The sequence below is a fragment of the Colias philodice genome, chromosome 17, assembly GCF_061535455.1.
Source record: "Colias philodice isolate Cphi_HAF_F1 chromosome 17, ilColPhil1 Martin Lab GWU primary, whole genome shotgun sequence".
Lineage (NCBI taxonomy): Eukaryota > Metazoa > Arthropoda > Insecta > Lepidoptera > Pieridae > Colias > Colias philodice.
The window spans coordinates 3,969,945-3,991,160 of record NC_143102.1 but is presented as its reverse complement, the minus strand read 5'-3'; the positions used below and the strand labels follow the sequence as shown (position 1 = coordinate 3,991,160).

The window sequence follows — 21,216 nt, the reverse complement described above, 5'->3', positions numbered from 1 at the left end:
TCTGCCGTACTACTAATCTACCTTCGTAAACTGTGAATAGACTCTACCTATGTAGGCCGTCTACGCAACAAGTTTTACGAGTACTACAACTGAACAACGTCCATTGCGTTTTTACAACTGTAGATTGTTTTGTGAATAACGCAACAGTCGGCAATGGATAACGTACAACGTTTTCCGTGATAAGAATGCTTGAGTATTATGAATTTCAGCCGTTGATAGCACTGTTTTTCAGCATAATAATTAAATAAGTAATTGTTGCTTATTGATTTTTAAAACAATTGTAATGTACCTACATAATATATTTTATTAGCTTGACGCAAAATCATAAAAATTTGAGGAGATTAATTATTTCACACTTAAAAAACATACATAACATCTTTAAAGATTTTCAATTATTGAATGACAGTACGTATTACGTAGAGTCAAACTTACAAAGTTAATTTCTATACTTGGCATTATCATTAAGCTAAGTAAGTACATAATAATTAATATCTAATTATAAACTCGACGTGAATGGCTTAATATTGATTAATTAATTTAGATAGACCATGATGACAATAATAATTAAAACAGTGATTTATTTAATTATTTCAACAACACCATGGTATGGGACAAGCGCGGCTGATAAAAAATTTTCTTTAATCTATACTTTTTGAGCTATTTTGTAAGAAATAAGATTGATTTATGTATCCCAGGCTTATCTCGACGTGAACCAACAGATCCAATTTTGAAGTCAGAGGCAGTAAGTACGAATAATTTTCACATTCATATGAGAAAACCGACTCCTATGACCTTTTACAGCTTATAATGAATATACTAATATAGAAATGAGAATATGAATAGAAAGTGATAGCAAAATATTACACAAAACCTTATTACGCCATTGTGTGACGAAATAAGTACAAAATGACGTTATCACATGTAATCACGAGGCGGGAATGGGACAAAATTGTGTCACGATAAGAGAAGAGCGCTAATGGTAATTGGATCAACACATGAACAAACTTTCTTTACTGACTTCCGTAAAAAATGTAAATAGTTTCTTTCGTAATAGAAGGAAAAATTAATTGCTGAAAATAAATTATGTAATTCTTGCTCACTATATCTGTCTACATAGTGCAGGTCCACACTGCGAGCCTAGCGCGGTTGCGACGGCGGGCGCGAAATATCAAACGTATGAGACGCGCCTTTGCGTCCACATTGAAATGACTATGGCGGAAGCCTATAAGTGCGACGGTAATGAGCGAGCCAGCGCGCGTAGTTTTCAAACTCTCCTATCCGCGCGTTCTGGCCACACTACGGGTCTAGTCAGCAAGCGACCCAATGCGCGGACGGCGCGGGTATCAAACCAGTTCGGTCTTGTCGCTCGACTTCTTATATTATATCCTTTATTGTTTTTCGTAAAATAGCGGTAAATACTTAATTGTTGAAGTGAAACTTCTTTATTTATAAGTGCGATTCAATCTAAAACACTTATACATATACACCACAGTAATTTTGTAGGGTATAATCTCAATTCTTCATATAAGATTCACCCGTTATTCCTCTGTTTTACATTTCATGTACAACTTCTATAATGATCTCATCTCAAAATCGGACTGTCCAGTAAAAATAGCAAATCGTCCAAAGTTTGCAACACCCGAAAAACGTCGAACCGCTACTTGAGCTCGCGCGTCGGTGTGGCCACCGCGAGCGCCCGCTCGTCGCGGCTCGCGCCCGCCTAGGCCGCCGCCACCGCGCATTCAGTGTGGACGCACACATAGAGTTGCTTGGAAGAAATTGCTCACTAACGATAAAGCCGCATTTTGTACATCTATAGGTATTATAAGCTATCTCAACCATTATAACAAACTATATTTCTGTGTATGTACAATATGTAGGCACTTACTTATTCCTGTGTTATTATGAAAGGTGTTTTTGCTATAGTTTATTAAGATTCAGTTATTTTTAAGATTTCGGATTTATTATACTTAGATAGGTAAATCTGTATTTGTCACATTGTATGCAGGATGAAGTAGATAGGTATTTGTATGGATGTATGGATGTATGGATGTTTGTTACTCTTTCACGTAAAAACTACTGAACCGATTACAATGAAATTTAGCACACGTATAGAGGGTAACTTGGATTAACACATAGGATAGGTTTTATCCCGGAAATCCCACGGGAACGGGAACTATGCGGGTTTTCCTTTGAAAATGCGGGCGAAGCCGCGGGCGGAAATATAGTTTTAAAATAATAGTTTTTATTCCTATTTTTCATTAAATACAAAAACTTTCAACATTTTACTAGTTACCATAATGCAATTATTTCCAACATGTTTTCATTTGATTGCCTATCTTACGATATAAAAACCACAAACACATAAGTCGACAATAAGCAATTCAGTCCAACGCAGTAGGCGTCGAGGCCATGCAATAAGGCTTAATGCGAATGTCTACTTCGTTGTAGGCGTAAGCCATTTACTACTTTGCGGATGACGTCGATTACGACATTTAACAAAATAAACCTAAATGAATGCTGTTCTGCTAAATTAGATTTTGTAGATGGCACGAAAAGTATCTAGCATATAAGAGGGATAGATTTCTAAAAATCTTTCCTTCTATATGCAATAATATGCATCTATCAGTCAGATAAAACAGTTTCAGAATTTGGGTACTTTCAAGTTTCAACACAATACTTGCGAAGCTTTCGTCCTCCTTAAAGGCTCACAATGGTTAAAATTTTAAAATAATTGGAAAAAAGCATAGCATTAACAAACTGTTTCGTGAATGTCGTACAAAGTCCATAACATATATTATTTTTTACGGTAATAGAGCATTTCATTTAAAGTGTTTGGAGGACTCAAAATAAAAATACAACGTAAACCGTTCTCAATTAAGTGGCACAGGTCCCATCAATTTGTCAAGTACGTACTTACACCTTTAAGTGCTCGTTTCGAAAAGTGTCATAAAATACTAACTGATGGAGTAACATCTCACGCCTCACTTAGCACCTAATCACAACCTGTTCTACAACTGTGAGCTTCTATTGTTCACCATCAGTCGTGTTTACACAAACCATTTTAACGAATAAAAGATAGTTGACGGAAGCTTCTTGATTCTTCATTCTTGTAACTATTTTAATATGCATTTCGGTATGGCTGGTTTCCTGTCACGTCGCAACATCGCTTTTGTAGTTAAATGACCCACTTATGACTTACGGAGCCCTTTACCGTTATTTCATTAAACGGCCCAAATCAAGGTAAGTTGGAAGCAAACGGCCGTCTTAATTGGGAGAGTTATAATGAATGTGCTATGAATAAATTAAGTGTAATAAGTAATCATGTACAGTATGCACGTTAGCTGATGTCAGATTGACGTGTAGATTTGGAAGCCACGTATAGATAAGTACTTAACGGGGTATCAAGAATGAGCTATAGTTGGGAACATGATTATACTTTCGTAACTAATAGGAAAGAATATAGTGAGACAAAAGTCTCTTGATGGCGATTGACGCATGCCGCTTTTATCATTTATGTAGATTTATGTATCCTTGAAAATGAGTAGATGTGGTTGATATATTGGATTTTTGGAACTTTCTATAGAACTACCATTAAGCATAAACAACTGAAAATTCGAATCTAGGTAGGTACTTTCATATATTTAGTATAATAGTAGGGAAATTTAACATTAAATCATCAACAATTTTATTTGTTAACATGTATCGAATGTCTGCCCACATCTTCGACATCTTTGCTTTTACGGTGTTTCTTACTTTTGGCATCACGCGTCGCTTCTAACATCTCGTAATAATGATTAACTGGTTGAAACCAAGCGAAACCACATTCAGCCTTCCCGAGCCAAATGTGGCCGTTCGGATCAATGAGCTTTAGTTTCCCAATAGGTGAATTATCAACGAAATCACAAACAAGAGTGCTTCCATCTGGATAAATATATCTCCCTGGGCCAGCGTAACACCAATCTTTGATTAGTCCCTCGTATTTTGCTGAATCGGTAAATAATATGGACACTTCTTCATTAGCACCGAAACGATCGGCTTCCCAATTCCCGGCGTAGATGTCGCCCTCGTTAGTTGTGTAAACTCCAGGCCCTGTTAAACATAGAAAATAGACAGGACAATTATTACAGGGGTTTAAAATCGTAGTAACTAATGAAGTAATTTATACCTACTACCTACTTATAATCTTTATAATTGTCTTGCTTGTCTGTTTGTGTCTGGTGTTAACATTAATGAAACACATAGGAGTGTCCCTATTGTTTATAATAAACAACTAAATGATACCAATAATAAATATGAACAATTGAACAGGCTGATTCGTGACGCACTAGGGGTTATATCAATGCGAGATAAAATCAATTTATCAACTACCAGAAACAAAAGATCATTAAATTCATCATTTTGTACAACTGGAGCGAAACGCGCGGGTTATGAAGTGGAATGGAGCTACAAATGTATACGGTTCATTAAATTTTACTTAATGAAAGACAAAAACATTCTGTAACGCTTCGCTAAGCTTGTCGGAATTTAAGGTGAATGGACGAATTGATGGAAGTTATTCCTATAGACTTTACGACGCACTTGTTTACATTTTTTTTATACAAAACTTAGTTTGATGTGATCTTAGATTGTCCAGCATATTTATTATTTAGTAGATTGGCTGTCCCAGTGCCACACCTAAGGTGCTTAACGTTTCATTTATGATGATTGAATTTAAACATAAGAAAAACCCGGATATGTTTACATTTTCCCATTCAATGCTCGTGGACCGTAAAATAATGGTTAGGTACAAATAAATCGTGAAATTTTGTAAGAATATATCTATGTATGGATATAATAAATATAATATGTTTGTGATACTTTTTAAAAATTAAAAGAACCACTCAACGGATTTTAATGAATCTTGGTAGTACGTAGTACGTAGCTTACCTCTGTACCAGAATAAAACATGAAGTATTTACAGAAATACAGACTACATAAAAACCATTAGGTACTTATAGTTTATTCGTACAAGTACATAATATATCTATAATCGATTTCCTACCATGCATTTTAACGCTCCTGTCCTTTTTCTTGGCTTCAAAGAATCCGTCATACGTGTCCCCTGTGTTATGACGGAAGAACCCTTGGTCCTGAACTACAGGTACTTCTTTTACTACTTTCTTTTCTTCAGTATCAGATTCCGGCTCACCTGGAGAGTCGGCCATTTTACTGTGAATTTACAATTTTTCTGAAATATTGCATACAGTAAGGAAATAAAGATATAGAAACCAATAAATAAAAAATATTCTACGTAGGTAAGTATTTGCATATTCCCTGTATTTATTTTTTATTGATGTTTGTATGAAAATAAAAACCAATTTCGAAAACATTATTGAATAGATAAAAATAAATAAATTTCATGCAAATGACTATCATCTGAAAATAAATTTTTATTTTTACAATATTCACTGAACCAAAACCTACCCAGATATCGAAGAATTACCTTTGAAAAGCAGAAATGAAGTTAGATATATATATCAGAATTTATATTATTGACCTTTTTTCGTTGACAAAATTGTTTATTAGTGACAAGCCCTGTATGACGCGCCTCATCTTTTTGCACGCAACTTTTTAATTTAGTATTTTGGCATTGACCCGTATAACGATAATTAATTAATAAGGTACAAGGTAAAAAATACACGAACAAGGGAAGTTATACGTTTATTTATTAATTAATATTAATTGGATAAAAGTTGTTAATATATTTTTAAAATTCGATTCATTGTGTAAGAGATCTGATCGATATGGTCAGGCCACGCCACAATCTGCCGCTAACGGGTCTGCGGACGCGGTTCTACCGAATACCCGCGGCCCCGTCAATAAAGCGGCACGGCGGAACACAGTGGAGTTTAGTCGGTAGGACCCTGCACTCAGCAGGGTGAGTCCGACATAACGCAGGGCTCTTCCCCCGAGTGCCCTGGGTATGCCTAAATGCATTCTCCACTATAAAAATAAAAAGGCCACGCCACAATCAGGCGCTAAAGATAGCGAGTATAAAAGATTATACTCGTTTGAAGTGTTATAAAATTCTGTGAATAAAATACAAGTGATACTCAACAAAAAATTTGTTAAAATAAGATTATTATTAATTTGTTAAGTATAGAGATCTTTGGACCTCCATTGATATGAAATAAATATAAAAAAATCAATACTGCTTTATCTAATTGGATTATAGGGTCAAAATAAAACATGAAATTAATTTATAAATAAAATATATTCCACTAACGTCCATAAAATCACCTATCAGCATCAAAACACAACAGCCTTGATGGTAACAAAAGATTTAATTTCAAAATTAATATTTACACAGATGTTTTTTTTTCTATGAATTTAATTCACATTATTTCCATGATAAACAAAACTACAAAAAGATCTATTATATCACTATAACTATAAAATGCAGATAAAACATATATGAAAAATAAAAACACAAAAAAAAACAACAGAATAAAAAATACATGACGCTTAAATGACTACAGGAATATGCAATGATGAATTTCGGTATATAAATAATTAAAAATATTAGGCAGTTATGCACCTCTTGACCTGTCGTATTCGATAACCCAAAACATACATAAAAAAAGATTTATCCTTCAAAAGGGTAATGAAAAATATACTTAAATATGATGAATATACAATAATCTCTTACACATCATGATCCTTAAAAAATAAAATAAATATGAAACAATATAGAAGGATAAACGTTTTCACAATTTCAACGCAATTTGCTATGGACAGACTCGATCGAGCCAAATAAATACTATAATTACTAAGTTTTTTAACTGTACGCTTATCTAGGCGTCCCGTAACAAATTGTATTAAAATATATCGTTAATAATGAAACACATTGGAGCAACCTTTAAAAATTTCCCATACAATATGCAAAAGACCATTTATCTATACATTAGGGGCAGTGCAAATTTGTGGAAACTATCTGATAAATACCCAGATATTTTTGCACACTAAATTCAGCTTTATCCGCTATAAAACAGAGTATATAAAGTTATTTACATGTCTATCGCACCATAGACAATATCTTTAAAATTATCTATGACCATAGCCAATTTTTTTTAATTATCTATGGTTTTTGACAGTTTATAACTGTAGTGTTTTTTAAAAAGTTGCTCAACTGGGTCCCATTATATGTTTATAGGATCATATTGGCGGGATCTTCAAGATTTTCTTTAAGGGCTTTCATCCATTGCGCTCCGACCGCACCGTCGATCACTCTGTGGTCGGCTGACGCGGTGAATGTTATGAATTTCGCCAGGCGGAATCTGGAAAAAAAGATAATATTATTTTTTGAGTGAAAACTTCTTATTTCTGATAAGTTTCGTAACGTAATTCGTTACGTCGCCAGTCTGGCTTCTTTTTCATCTCATTGTTAGATTAGTTTAAGTTTTCACTTCTTGTAGGGAAATTAATTATAAAGTATATAAAGTACTTCTTTGATTTAGAAATGTTTACTTTGACAACAAAAATTTCATCACTAAAGTAAATTGATTTGATTCAGGTTTATATTCGCAATTATTATAAAAATAATTTAAAAATGTGTTTTTACTAGTTTTTGAGAGATACAAGATTAATTTAATGTAATATTATATACCCTTGTGGTTCATTCTTATCGGGGATGACAATCTCTTGCAGGCCACCGCACGCCACTATTAGCGCCTGAGGAGGGTTGATGATAGCGTTGAACATTGTAATACCTGGAACCAACATTAATGTTAATAATAATTTTTGAAGTGAAAACTTCTTTAGCGACGTTAGGTATAAAATCTTAAACTCACGTCAGGACACGTGACCTGATCGAAAAAGCGTAAGACGGATTCCTTTCCAAAATATCAAACATGCTCAACGTTAATAATCAAGTTTTCACTTCTGCCGGCACTCCCGGAGTGCAACCCGTCTTTTTTTTTAAATAATATTTGTTCATTAAATTTATCTTTCATTTAAACTAGCTGCGCCCCGCGGTTTCACCTGCGTAGCTCCACTCCTATTGGTCTTAGCGTGCTAGTATATAACCTATAGCCTTCCTCGATAAATGAGCTAACACCTATCTAACAATTTTTCAAATCGGGCCAGTAGTTTAAATAAATAAATAAATATTATAGGACATTATTACACAAATCGACCTAGTCCCACAGTAAGCTCAATTATGGCGCAGTTTCATTAGTCGATAGGGCCCGCATGCGGGGTGCGAGAGATTTCTGGAACGCGTGCCACAGGGCCAGCATTCGGGGAACCGTTTTCATTAGTCGATAGGGCCCGCATGCGGGGTGTAGGGAGAACCTCCATTTTACGTAAAACAATCGTAATCTCGATAGATTTCCACGAGATTCAACATTTGCGAATCCGTAAAGCGATCAGCCATTTTGTGCAGCGTCTTTATAATCCAACAAGCACTCACGAATGAAATTGAATAATGAAAAAGTATTTGACTTAAGACCCGCAAGCTGTACCGACCTTGACCGATGAATTTCATTGGTCGATATCACGGTCGGTATTAAGCATGCGGGGAACTTGTTTTCATTGGTTGTTATCTCGCCTGCGGGGACTCCCCGTATGCTGTATACCGAACGAGTTAACGACTAATGAAACGGCGCCATTAAGGCTTGTGTTGTGGGTACTTAGTTCCTTAGATTAGCGCGTTCAAACAAACAAACGAAAGTATAGATAACACCTACCATACATTCCAAGGTTCGACACAGTGACTGTACCACCCTGGTACTCCTGCGGTTGCAGTTTGCTGTCCTTCGCTTTTTGTGCTAATTCCTTCATGTTTCTCGAAAGATCGATCACACCGCGGGAATCCGCGTTGAACAGGATCGGTGTGATTAAGCCGCTAGGTGTCGCTACCGCTACGCTTACGTCAACGTTTGAGTACCTAAAATTAAATAAAAAAAAGACGTGTGGCACTCGGGGGCTGCCACGGTAAAGCTATTGCATGCTATGCCTTCAAGCCACACCTCCGTATCCGTCGGAGTGGGGAGCGTGAGGTTTTTTCGTTACGGAATTTCTCGATTCGATCCCCGCGCCCAAGGCCCGCGATAGAAGCTATGCAATAGCTTAAAAATACATAAGTATCAAATATATTTATTTAATCTTTGCGGTGGATTGGAATTGCTTGAAGTCTTTTAAAAAGTATCAAAATTATTTATTTAATATTCTAGGTAGATTTGGATACTGGTTGAAGCTTTTTATTTAGCTTCCATCATTAAAAACATCAATGTACATAATCACATACATAAACGAACAGTGCTCAAATGTGTTTCTTAAATTTTAGTCTAAATGAACACACATCAAAAGAAGCAAAATCAAGCTTTAGAATTACTATAAGATTGAATCTCAAAACGTATGCAAAACAATACATACGTAATACCAAAATAAATACAACCTTATTCGGACGTGTTAAAGTCGGATTTACAACGATAAAAACACTCACTGTCTAATAAATGTGTCCATCCAGTGCGAGTTGGCGGTGGGCACGCGCTTGCACGCCGCCGCTACGGCTTTCACTATGAAGTCGTTCACTGATACCTGCATCATAAATAAATAAATAACAAATAAATTATAGGAAACAAAATATTTCGTATTTAATAAATGCAGTTTGATATTTTTAATAGATAAAGAGAAATTACAACTACTGTTCTACCGACAAATGTTCTATAAACAAATAAAACTATTGAGACTTGAATAGAAGAACTATATTAATGTTTATCTAGAGCCCGCAGTGTTAAAAAAATTAAATGTATGCTGCTATTTGTTGGAGATTACTATTGAACGCGACTATTTAATGCTTAAGGTATATAATAAGTCCCAAATATAGCATCAACCTATCCTGAACCTGTATATATAGCCGAACAATACCCTCATTAAAAACTATCCTCACCTTAACATCCGCCTTCTCCGCTGCCAGTTTATCATTAACCAGCTTGCGCATCGCGAGCGTCTTCTCTACATTCACGGTCACCGAGAGCTGGTAGTGCGGTATCGTCTGCTTGGCGGCCGTCAGACGCTTCGCGATGGTCTCCCGCATGCCAGACAGCGGCAGGTCCGTGTAGGTCGCGCCAGACGGTGGCGGAGGGAGAACTTGTGCGGGCGCGGCCGCTGCGGCGCCTGACACGTCACCGCTCTTCAGCGAACCGTATATGCCAGACCCTTGGCCTGTGTGCAAGCATAGAGGTATTGTGTCATATTAAAGATAGAGTTAGGAAGCAATCGGCTCAGGAGAGAAATTGCGAGACCATATTTTTCTTTTAACATGTGCTATCTTTAATACCTCTATGGATGCAAAATGCTTCTGGGTATTGAATTTTAGTTAAGCATAGCTGTTACGTGCGTAACGTACGTAAAAGAAAAACATTGTAATTTCTAAATTAAAATTGTTACTTATGATGAATTAAATCAAAATCAGATAAAACATTTAAAAGTTTTCCAAGAACAATTGAACATTTCTATTTCATTATAATTACACATATTAAAAGAAAACATAATTTAAATGGTGTAATCTACACCAATATCGCAATTTATTAAATAGAATTTATTAAAATTTACTGTCGCAAAAAATCGTCAATATCAAAAAATATATACGTACCACCCAACCGAATGTTCTTCAGCTCCGCCAACCGTCTGGCCATCGGGCTCGCGTAGATCCTACTATGCTGGTCAGCAGCAGGTGCCGCAGGTGCCGCAGGAGCCGGTGCCGCACGTGCAGCTGGTGCTGCAGGTGCGGCCGGTGCAGGGGCGGCTTGTGCGGCTGGGGCGGGGGCTGCGGCCGCTATTATATAACATTCGATTAAAAATTATTGTTTTGGAAGTGAAACTTCTTGAGGCGCGTTGAAAATAAAATTTGACACGTGTACTCACACAAGCTCTTTTTTATAAATTAACCACCTTCAAATGGTAAGAACTATAGAAAATTAAAATATGTTTAAGCAACTGGTAGCAGCCATCATAAAAAAAGAATCTCGGTAAAAATTTCGTTATATTTGATGGCGTATAGATACCATAGCCACAGTATTACAATATATTTCCTACAGTACGGCAACGAATGTACTTGTGCAGAGAAACGGAGGGGAACTGGCGGGGGTCGGGTGACGTGGACCTCGTACCGCCAACACGCGTAGTTTGCGGTACCTAGCGCTAAAGGACGACGTAGGCGTATTTTCTGTAATAATTTTATTATACTTACAATTTTATTATTTTATAATGGTGCGCACAAACTGTTCTGTGTATGGATATAAATCTACACCGAAATTCCAGAAAGTAACGATATTTTAGATAGATTGTATTTGTATCTGTAGAATTTAAATCAAAGCTGTTGTTCTCATTCTTGTCTTATCAAATTGTTCATCCCAATGCGAATGCATTACTTAGTTAAATTTTATAATAGACAATTAAGAACATCCAAAAATAAAGTGTCCAAGTAAATATTTAGCAGTGCAATATATATGTTTATGAACAAATATTTACATCAGATTTAATAATCGCAATTATTTTGAATGCATATATGAATAAATGATTACATCATAATAGTAATAATCACAATTGTTTTATTTCCCATTTGTTGCAACCCTAGCATATTTTCGAGTGGCAGCATAAGTACCTACACTGGCGGCGGCATCGCGCGACATCAAAGGCGTTGCCTTACTGTAGGAAATAATATTGTAATACTGTGCCATAACTATCAACCTATATTCACAAAAATTTTACCCAATTATAAATTCTTTACGAAAGAAGAGAAGTATGATATTTTTGAAAACCATTTAATAACCCTAACATCATGGTGAGTTTAAAATTAATATATATTTGTTATCCCTGTATGATTGAATTTGAAAACCCAAGCCAATAGCTGTTTATATTGTTGACAGTCACTTAACAATGAGCTTCTTAATAAATACCAGAACTAAAAAACACCAACAGAAAAGATGATAATAAGCAAACAAAAACAATGCAGACAACTTAAAAACAATCAAATTTTAAGACATTTTTAGTACAATTATAAATAATAACCTTTAGATTTAGCAGGCGTAGGCTTCGACGGCGCTCCCGACACTGTGGGTTTTATTGTGTTAATGAGTAAAGACTAAAGCACACCAAGTAGCTTGTTTCAGCCTTAAAACAGTCAAATTTAGTTATCATGCACAGTTCATTACTGGTATGGTAAATTTTCATGTTTCAGTTTAAATTATTTCCCAAAAATAATGGAGATTCTGTTTATAAAATCACTTGGCATTCTTTTTTTTTTTTTTTGTTAAAAATTGTAACACCTCATGCAAACTTAAATAGCCACAAAAAAAAACATTTCTTTTCATTGAGGAATTATTATAGAGAGGACAACACAAACAAAATCTGTGCGACAAGCGCGGCGGCGAGGTGGGGGGGAGTAAGTCAAACAATTTGTTCTGCCTCTTATTACTTATAAATTAAAACCAATCAATGTAATATAATAAATATTGTTTATCTTATTAAAAAAATATGAATAAACTTATCAATTAAAACCATGTAACAAATAAATATTGGTTTGAGACAATTGACTCTAACTCGTGAGAGTGTAGTGGTGATGCACTCTCTAGTACGTAGTACATAGTAACTCAATGTTTCTTTTAAATTTTTCATGGATCCTCATGATTGATATCATGTAATTGTTATGGTGTATGCCACAAAAAAAAATTCTACTATTTTGCCCATTTCTGAGATGACACTGACAAAGTATTATATTATTCTTTAGCGTAACATCAAAATTGTACATGCATAGTTAAATAGATACTTACAGTCTTCCTTAAAATCTTTAAACGCGGCCACATCAGCCTGATTCTCGACTATGATACACAACAGTTTACCAACTGCCACACCCTTGGTGCCTGCCGGAATGAGGATCTTGGCCAAATAACCTTCTTCAGGGGTCTCGAAACCCATGGTCGCTTTGTCAGTTTCAATTTCACAAAGGAGATCACCTTAAAGAAAAAATTATAATTAATATTGTTTAAAGAATGCTTAAACTAAATAAATAAATAAATAAATAAATATTATAGGACATTATTACACAAATCGACCTAGTCCCACAGTAAGCTCAATTAAGGCTTGTGTTGTGGGTACTAGGCGACGATAAATATAATATTTAATAAATACATATACCTATAGATAATAACACCCAGACCCAAGAACAAATAATTGAGTTCATCACACAAATATTTGCCCTGACCGGGGATCGAAACCGGGACCGTCGGCTCAGTAGGCAGTTACTTTACCACTGCGCCAACCGCGTCGTTAAACTGATGAAATTATTGTATTGTCACCCATCTTTGGTGAGTTTACAAAGTTAGAAATTAAATCAGTTTGTTTAAAATGGATCAAAATTGAGTCTAAAAGAGTTGGTTGCCAGTTACAAAAATGCAAGTGATGATGAAATTGATAAAATAAAGATTTTTTTTATAAGCAGATGAATAGATCTACATTTTCGTTTCACTGAGATAAAGATAAGATAATTATATAATTATAAGATGTAATTCAAATATGGTATTTGAATCATAATCATTATACTATTTTTAGTCTTAATTTGACCTTCATTTGACTTCCAACATAATAATATATTATTGATGGATAGAAATATTAATAAATTCACTTTTACAACAACAAATTAATGTTATTAGATAATGCATTGCACATTGTTGCACATGATATTATATCTTAAAAAATCAATTCATAATAAAATTTTGAAATTTATTGAGCTGCATTAATGAAATAAATATTCACAATAAATGATCTATCAACATTGTTTTTGATTTTGGGCATATTGGTGCATTTTTTATTAATACAAATTGTTTACATTATATTTGATAAACATAAGCAAGATTAGTGGTTTCCCAAGAAATGTTTATGCTGTATTTAAATAAATAAATAAATCTTTATTTTGACTAATATCATTGATATTCTTAAAATTATATTATCACAAAATCAGTCTCTACTGATAAAACAATAAAAATGATAAGATTTCTGATCTTATGTATATATATTTGTTACTTTTAAGCTTATTCTGCAATTACAAGTACTAGCTTGCTTGCAATTACAAGCTAACTAGATACATATAATGTCTATTTTACTAGTATACAATCTTATCTTAGGGCACATATTCTGTTTTATGTACATACCTGGCTAATGCTCTCACTTTTTTTTTCTTTTGAGCTTACAGTTATAAAATTCTACAACCACACCAAAGAGCCTGTTATTTAAGTAGAGTATCTTTGATATTTACTAAGTACTAGACATGGGTAGGTAATGCGTGTAATAGTACAAAAGTAATATCACTTTGACACGTAATGCAACATCACGCATTACGCATCAGTTACAAACATCACTCGCATCACTCACTTTTTTTTATTTTGTTGTACATTTGCTTGCGTTCATTACAATTATTAACAAACAACATAAAGTACGTGGCCAAGTATGAAGGAAAATCAACTTCATTTTTTAAATATTTACTTAAATTGTAATTTTACGATATGTAATAACTAATAAGTATTGCAGTTATTATTGCTATTTTTCAATATGATCTGTAATACTTCACGTATATCACCTTAAACATTACTCGGTCATCATTTCATTAAAAATCGATCGGGTAATGTGTGATGTTACGGAGTAATATCACTTCCGTGGAAGAGATGCGTGATGTTGCATTACTATTTGACGTACTGTTTTGCGCATGTCTACTAAGTACTAGAATAAATGATTAAAAAAAATACCTTCATTAAGTTTGTCTCCTTCCTTCTTTTCCCAGCTTACAATTGATCCACTTTCCATGGTCGGAGAGAGTGCGGGCAGATTGACCAAGTTGTGAGGAGGGAGGTCTGAGTAATGCCTTATTTGAATACTCCATTGCTGAGGAGCAGATAACTGCTTTTGTGATGGAGATAATAATCTGAAGATTTAATAAATTGCATAATATTAAATACATAGTACCTATTTAATATTATAATTGTTTTAACAATATACAACATCATTTCAGGTATTAAGCCATAGATGGTTTTTATCCATCCATCTTGAATAAATTAGTAAAAGTAATAGGTTTTTGTATATGGAGCGGTTAAAAAAATTGCAAGTGCCGGCTTCCTTACACATGTTTTCGCCAATGACACTTGCCAAGGTAAAACGTTTGACATTACGGTTATGCAATTCGAGTAAGCTTCGACGAGCAAAATATTTGAAATGTTTAACAAATTATTGATTAATTTATGACTGAAGTCAATATCGTAATGTTCAAAATAATGTTTCAACTGTCTCTTAATAAACATATGATCTACACTTACTTATTGGTCTGTTTCCTTCTGGCTAATTCTGTACTAAGGCATCTCGTGACATTGCACCGAACAGCCTTTTTTACGCTTTCGGCCAAAACTTGGTTTCGTACAAGGATCGTTCGCAACATGTTTGTTTTTTATTCTGCTGTTTCCTTGCCGTCCAGTTAATCGGGACGGTTTGTAAAGGCGAGATCGACCTTTAACAACTTGTAGGTCGAAGAAACGGTGAAACTGACAACTGACACAAGGTTTGACATTGTAGCTTGGTTCCTGAAATCATGCCTGAAATTAACCTCATGACACCTAAAAGTCAACCTGTATGACCTGTTTATTCGCATTAATTAACACTTGTTCAATGTTTAAAATACAAGAGAAAATTATGAAATAGTGTTCTAAATATTATTCGACAATATTTCAAATATATCTAAACCAAGAAGTCACTAGCTTGGCAAGTTAGGTGTGAAAGGGATAAAAAAACATACACGCGTCATTCAAGGTCATATTTTCTTGTTACAAGTTAATGTTCATACTGAAATCTCCAGTGTATAAGCTTCTTGATCTAAACATTTAAATATTTATGTCCACAAAAGCAATAAATTGGCAATAAATAATTTGAAATCTAGTACAAAAATCACCAATGCAAACTTAGCACCCCATCAATGGAATTTTGGGTCGAAAATTACCTTGATCGATAGGTCTCCGTTGGGTCCTTTAAGGTCCCACAATTTTTTCGTAAGGTCCCCTTAAGCATTTTATAAATAATTTTTTTTTAATAAATAATAATTTTTTTTTAATAAATTTTAAATAATAAATAATTTTAGCACCTCATCCATAGCAAAATTGGCGAATTTTATCAAAATCGTATTCTTTACCGTTAGGTCCTTATCTAAGGTCCGTATAGGTAGGTCCAGCATTGAATTTGTTAAATTACCAGTCAAATGTGGCTACTTGACCACATTTTTTTACTTTTTCTTAGCTAACTTATTTATGTTAAACTTTTATTAACATTTTATGATTTGTTCATGTCATGAATGATTTCATCATTCACTTTTACTAGGTATTTCTTTAAAATATATTGAATCCAAGATTGAATCTGACATTATTTACAAATAAACGTAATACAGGTCAAGTTGACACTGATGTGGTATCTTGACCTTGCACATCAGTTTTCATAGGTAGATGCTTAACATTCTTGTTTTAGGCTAAGTTGCTATTATTTTTTTAAGTCTTCTACTTTTTAAATATTGCAGTCCGAAGCTTTAGGGCGCTTGTGCACTACAAGGAATTTTACTGTCCGGCATTCCGATTTTTTACGGTCCGGTGTGGCATGAAAAAACCGATGAATTGCTTGTGCACCTGTCCGTCTTTACTCGGATCAGTGCGGTACAGTTCAAGGAAGTTTGGCGGTATAATGCTATCATAAATGATTGTTTTGCATTTTACAAGAAACGAGTAAAAAATATAGAAGGTGAAATATTATATTACTTCGTTATAATAAAAAGTAAAGTTCCGTAAGAGATTTAAAATGCGTGTTTTACTTATTTATTTTAATCGGTGACGAGGAGCTAAAGCTATTCCCACTTGAACTTGAACTTACCAACACTTACTTAGATAATAATTATAGGTCAATGCTTGGTCAATGTATATAAAATAACAATACCGACTTCTCAAATCTCATTGCCAACTAAAAGAAAGTAAAACAAGAGCTTGCTTTTAATTGGCATATGCAGTAAAAACAGTAAAATCCAAGCAAGTGGGCATTCGAAAACAATTATACCTACAGCGACTCGTAGACACAAAAAACCATCCGGAATAGGGAAAAGTAAAATGTCGGACAGTAAAATTACGTATAGTGCACAAGCTAGTATATAGATTAATGGCGTGCCATACCGGACCGTAAAAAATCGGAATGCCGGACCGTAAAATTCCTTGTAGTGGACAAACGCCCTTACAATAAACTGTTCAGAGCGTTTTCACATTATCCGATCCGATATCGGATATCGGACGCCGATAGCCGATATCCGATATCGGATACAATTTGCCCTTTCACATTGTCCGATAAAATCGTTCCGATATCATCATGAGTGCTGCCAGAAATTTTTAGAGAAAACTAAACTAAATTGCCAGTTGATAAAAAAAGGTATAATTAAAAAAAATCAAATGTTATAAATCATAGTTGTACATGTACATTAAAAATAACTACGATAAAGAAAAACCAAAGAAAAACAACTTCAAAAAAGAAAAGTAAAATGTAAAAAAAGATTTGATATCACAAATTTGGAAAATCCAAAAGTGCACGCCTCATAATTTTTTTTTAATAAATATTTATTAATTATTATTTTTGTTTATTTAATAACAATTAAACCACATCGAATCAGACCCTGAAAAATGAAAGGGTTCTATTCCTGAGCATACTCAAGCGTAAGAAAAAAAAAAAGACTCGATTAGTAAAGTATTTCGGTCGCTATCGTGTTAACAAGAAAAAGGATCCGCACATACAGACACACGGACGTCCAAGACAGAACTTTTTTAAACTGTTTTTTAACTAGTTTAAATAACAAAAATGACATCAAAAATATCATGAACGTTAAAAATAGTGTTTTTTCTTAATATGTGTGTGTATGTATTATCTTACAAGTGCAATGTATGATACATAAAGACATTTTAAGTTTGAAAAATCAGATGTTTTGCGCGATTCGCGAAGTGACAGTAGTACCCACCTCAACGCTTCGCTTAAGAGGCGTGCAATTACTGCATATTATTTAGATGTGCTATTTACTAAATAGTTTTGATATCGGTCATTTGTATAACATAATATACTTATGTTAACACATGATAAATTAAATAAATTTATATCAATACCTACTACAACCTAGTTTAAGTTAATAGTTTTAGTAATACCATGGACGAATATAATTTATATTTGTCTATGGTAATACATATTAATAAATACCTTTCAAAATCTATTAAATGTATTTTTAGCAAGACGTACCTAGTCATTTAGTCATTTTTTCACTACATACATTTATAAAAGTTCATGACGTAGTACCTATGATAAATTTATTAAGTGATACAATCTTTGTTCACATTTGCTTTTCTTTTTCTTATTACACTGTAATATCCTAAAATAATATTGTCACTCGTTCAAATATATTTGTAATATGATTGTTGTAATTTCCTGTAAGAAAAGATACATAAATTATTTTATTGTTATAAACAATTATTTTAGAATTAAGAGTTTTCAAACTTTGTATTCTTTGTTGTAAATTCAAAATAAAAATAAAATCGGTGTGAAATCTCCTCCTTTTTTTGAAGTCGGTTAAAAACAAAGCACTCAATGACAACAATACAATAAACAGCACAACCAACATCCGAGTAGGAGGAGGAGCGAGGCAGAATGAGATAAAATAAAGATGATAGACACTAATGTTTTCGAAGATAGATATTTGAATTTAAGAACGCAATATATTTTTGTTTACTTCAGTTCAGCCAATTGTCGTTTATTTTAATACGGCAAATAAAAATACCTGCCGTATAAATCGTATTTTAAATGCCTATAAATACTTAAATGTGTGTTTTCTTAATAAAAAAAGGTTTCTTTTAATAGAAAGGGTTTTAGGTTAAAAGCAAAGAATTTTTTTTAAGATTGAGCGCCCTATAAGAATGAAAATACACAACCTAGTGCTTTTTTGCTGTTGGTATACTGCCTTTTCGAAAATTGAGTTGGCAACACTGAACATTATCGTCCGATAGCCACTGGGAATATCGGTGTCGGCTCCGATATCCGATATCGGAACGGACAATGTGAAAGACAGGCACATATTTCATACATTTTACTTCCCTCCGATATCGGTTATCGGCTATCGGCTTCCGATATCCGATATCGGATCGGATAATGTGAAAACGCTCTCAGGCCCTGGCTACCTGGGTCAAGTTGCCACGGGATTTGTAATGATTTCATACAAAGCATTACATGTCGGATAGGGTTGTCACAAACAAGACACAAATTTTAATGAACTATTTATTCATTATACTAAATTTAATACATATGTATATGTATATTACTTAATACTTATAGGTATTTATTAATAGGTAAGGAAACATTTATTTTTCATTAGAAATATGCTAAATCGTTGTCATCAAAGAGAGTATAAGTATCTGGATTGTCCGAAATTTGCAGCAAATTTATTGATTTTACTATGCAAAACTCGAAACAGATAAAAAAATGAAAAAATGCAGTCACGTTATTTTTTTGTGTCAACCCTAGGCGTCGGTCAAGTTGCCACGCAGCGGTCAATGGCAACTTGACCTATCCTGAGGCATCAATGCCCAAGCAAATATGTATTTCGACAGATTAGCCTAAAATTGGATAGTTCCCACTGTAAAATCAATCTCTAGGGTTTATTACACAACATATCAAAACTGTACTCACCTGAGATGTGCAGTTTAAGCTCTACAAACATAATAATACTGACACCGGCAAAAGATCCTTAGTCACAGTCACACTTCGATACGTTATATTGCGAGAACCAACAGCGTTACCGCTTTAAAATTAAAATATGTTGCCAATTAATATTTAAAAAACCTACCAACATCGATACGTTAGGTCAATTTGCTTTCAATTCTACAAAATTTGATATTTTGTTGTTAAACGGAAGGTGTGGTCAAGTTGCCAAGTAAAGGTCAAGTAGCCACATTTGACGGTATTTATTTTATTATAATCGATCGATCAAGGTCATTTTCGACCCAAAATTCCATTGATGGGGTGCTAACGGTGCTAAGTTTGCATTGGTACAAAAATCTTATGAGCAATATGTTGGTTTAATGCTCCAAGACAAAATGTGTAAAACAGCTGTCTATGTAATCTGTGGTGTGTGCCAAACAACAATGTCAAGTTACATTGTTTGAATTGTCACTGTCACATTTGATTCTCTTTTCTGTCAACTGTTTTGTTAGGCAGGTTTATTCAAAATGGTGAGAAAGTAATTTTAAAATATTTTCGTAATCTTATGTGGTTAAACGAATATAAATAGTTAAAATGAGTGCTAAATTGGAATACTTATCTGTGAATGTGATATTTGAGGGCGATTTTAGATTAACATCTTCAAAGTTATATCCTAAGTTGTGTTGATATTTACAGGCAAAACGCACGAAAAAGGTTGGAATCACTGGCAAATATGGTACGCGTTATGGTGCCTCCCTACGTAAAATGGTTAAAAAGATGGAAGTGACCCAACACGCCAAATATACTTGCTCTTTCTGTGGAAAGGTAAGTTATTATCAATAAGTTTTTTGGTTATGTTTAATGTCACCGACTCATACCTTGCGACTGCACTTATTGGATACATGTTTGTTTTTGATTAAAAATATATAATTTAATCTTTTGCTATTGTCAAACACTTGAATAATACTTATCCAGAGATTTATAAAACAATAACATACATTTCTAAAACATACCCCTACAGAAACTAGCTCTTACATTACTTTCAAATCCTAAACCTATAAACAAACAATTTACAATATATAATTCATTTTGCAATGAACAATTTCAGGATGCCATGAAACGCAGCTGTGTTGGTATCTGGTCATGCAAACGTTGCAAAAGGACAGTTGCCGGTGGTGCCTGGGTGTTCTCGACGACTGCCGCGTCATCCTGCCGCTCTGCCGTCAGGAGGTTACGTGAAGTCAAGTAAACACTAGGATAAGGCAATAAACTAATTCACAAAATTTTACTTGTTTTATTACTAGAACTACTATAGCCCTCATTGAAGTCAAAGAGTGTAGTAAATTTAAAGAGACAATTTTCTCATCTTTTATTCTAATTTGTTAATTTATAGTATGAATTAAATCAGTTCAAAATAATTGATACTATTCC

General features: G+C 34.0%; 3 protein-coding genes across 5 annotated transcripts; 1 reads left to right on the top strand and 2 right to left on the bottom strand.

Moving 5' to 3' along the window:
* Positions 1–3,688: 3,688 nt before the first annotated feature.
* Positions 3,689–5,207, bottom strand: LOC149480992 (uncharacterized). Its single transcript, XM_089706105.1, has 2 exons — positions 5,045–5,207; positions 3,689–4,092 (listed from the first exon to the last, which is right to left on the bottom strand). Exons 1-2 carry the CDS (start codon positions 5,205–5,207, stop codon positions 3,689–3,691), a joined length of 567 nt encoding a protein of 188 aa, XP_089562231.1.
* Positions 5,208–6,237: 1,030 nt separating this feature from the next.
* On the bottom strand, positions 6,238–15,598 carry muc (dihydrolipoamide S-acetyltransferase muc). Of its 3 annotated transcripts, none has more exons than XM_089706052.1 (10): positions 15,351–15,598; positions 14,787–14,962; positions 12,819–13,001; positions 12,058–12,099; positions 10,640–10,822; positions 9,935–10,209; positions 9,488–9,582; positions 8,730–8,929; positions 7,649–7,751; positions 6,238–7,319 (listed from the first exon to the last, which is right to left on the bottom strand). In XM_089706052.1, exons 1-10 carry the CDS (start codon positions 15,467–15,469, stop codon positions 7,190–7,192), a joined length of 1,506 nt encoding a protein of 501 aa, XP_089562178.1. In that variant the 5' UTR covers positions 15,470–15,598; the 3' UTR covers positions 6,238–7,189. The 3 variants fall into 3 exon arrangements, with proteins under 3 accessions (XP_089562178.1, XP_089562180.1, XP_089562179.1); XM_089706054.1 differs by having other exon boundaries at positions 9,935–10,161; XM_089706053.1 differs by lacking the exon at positions 12,058–12,099.
* Positions 15,599–20,188: 4,590 nt separating this feature from the next.
* RpL37A (ribosomal protein L37A) lies at positions 20,189–21,068 on the top strand. Its single transcript, XM_089706069.1, has 3 exons — positions 20,189–20,315; positions 20,482–20,610; positions 20,894–21,068. The coding sequence occupies exons 1-3, from the start codon at positions 20,313–20,315 to the stop codon at positions 21,032–21,034; spliced, it is 273 nt and encodes a 90-aa protein (XP_089562195.1). The 5' UTR covers positions 20,189–20,312; the 3' UTR covers positions 21,035–21,068.
* Positions 21,069–21,216: the final 148 nt, after the last annotated feature.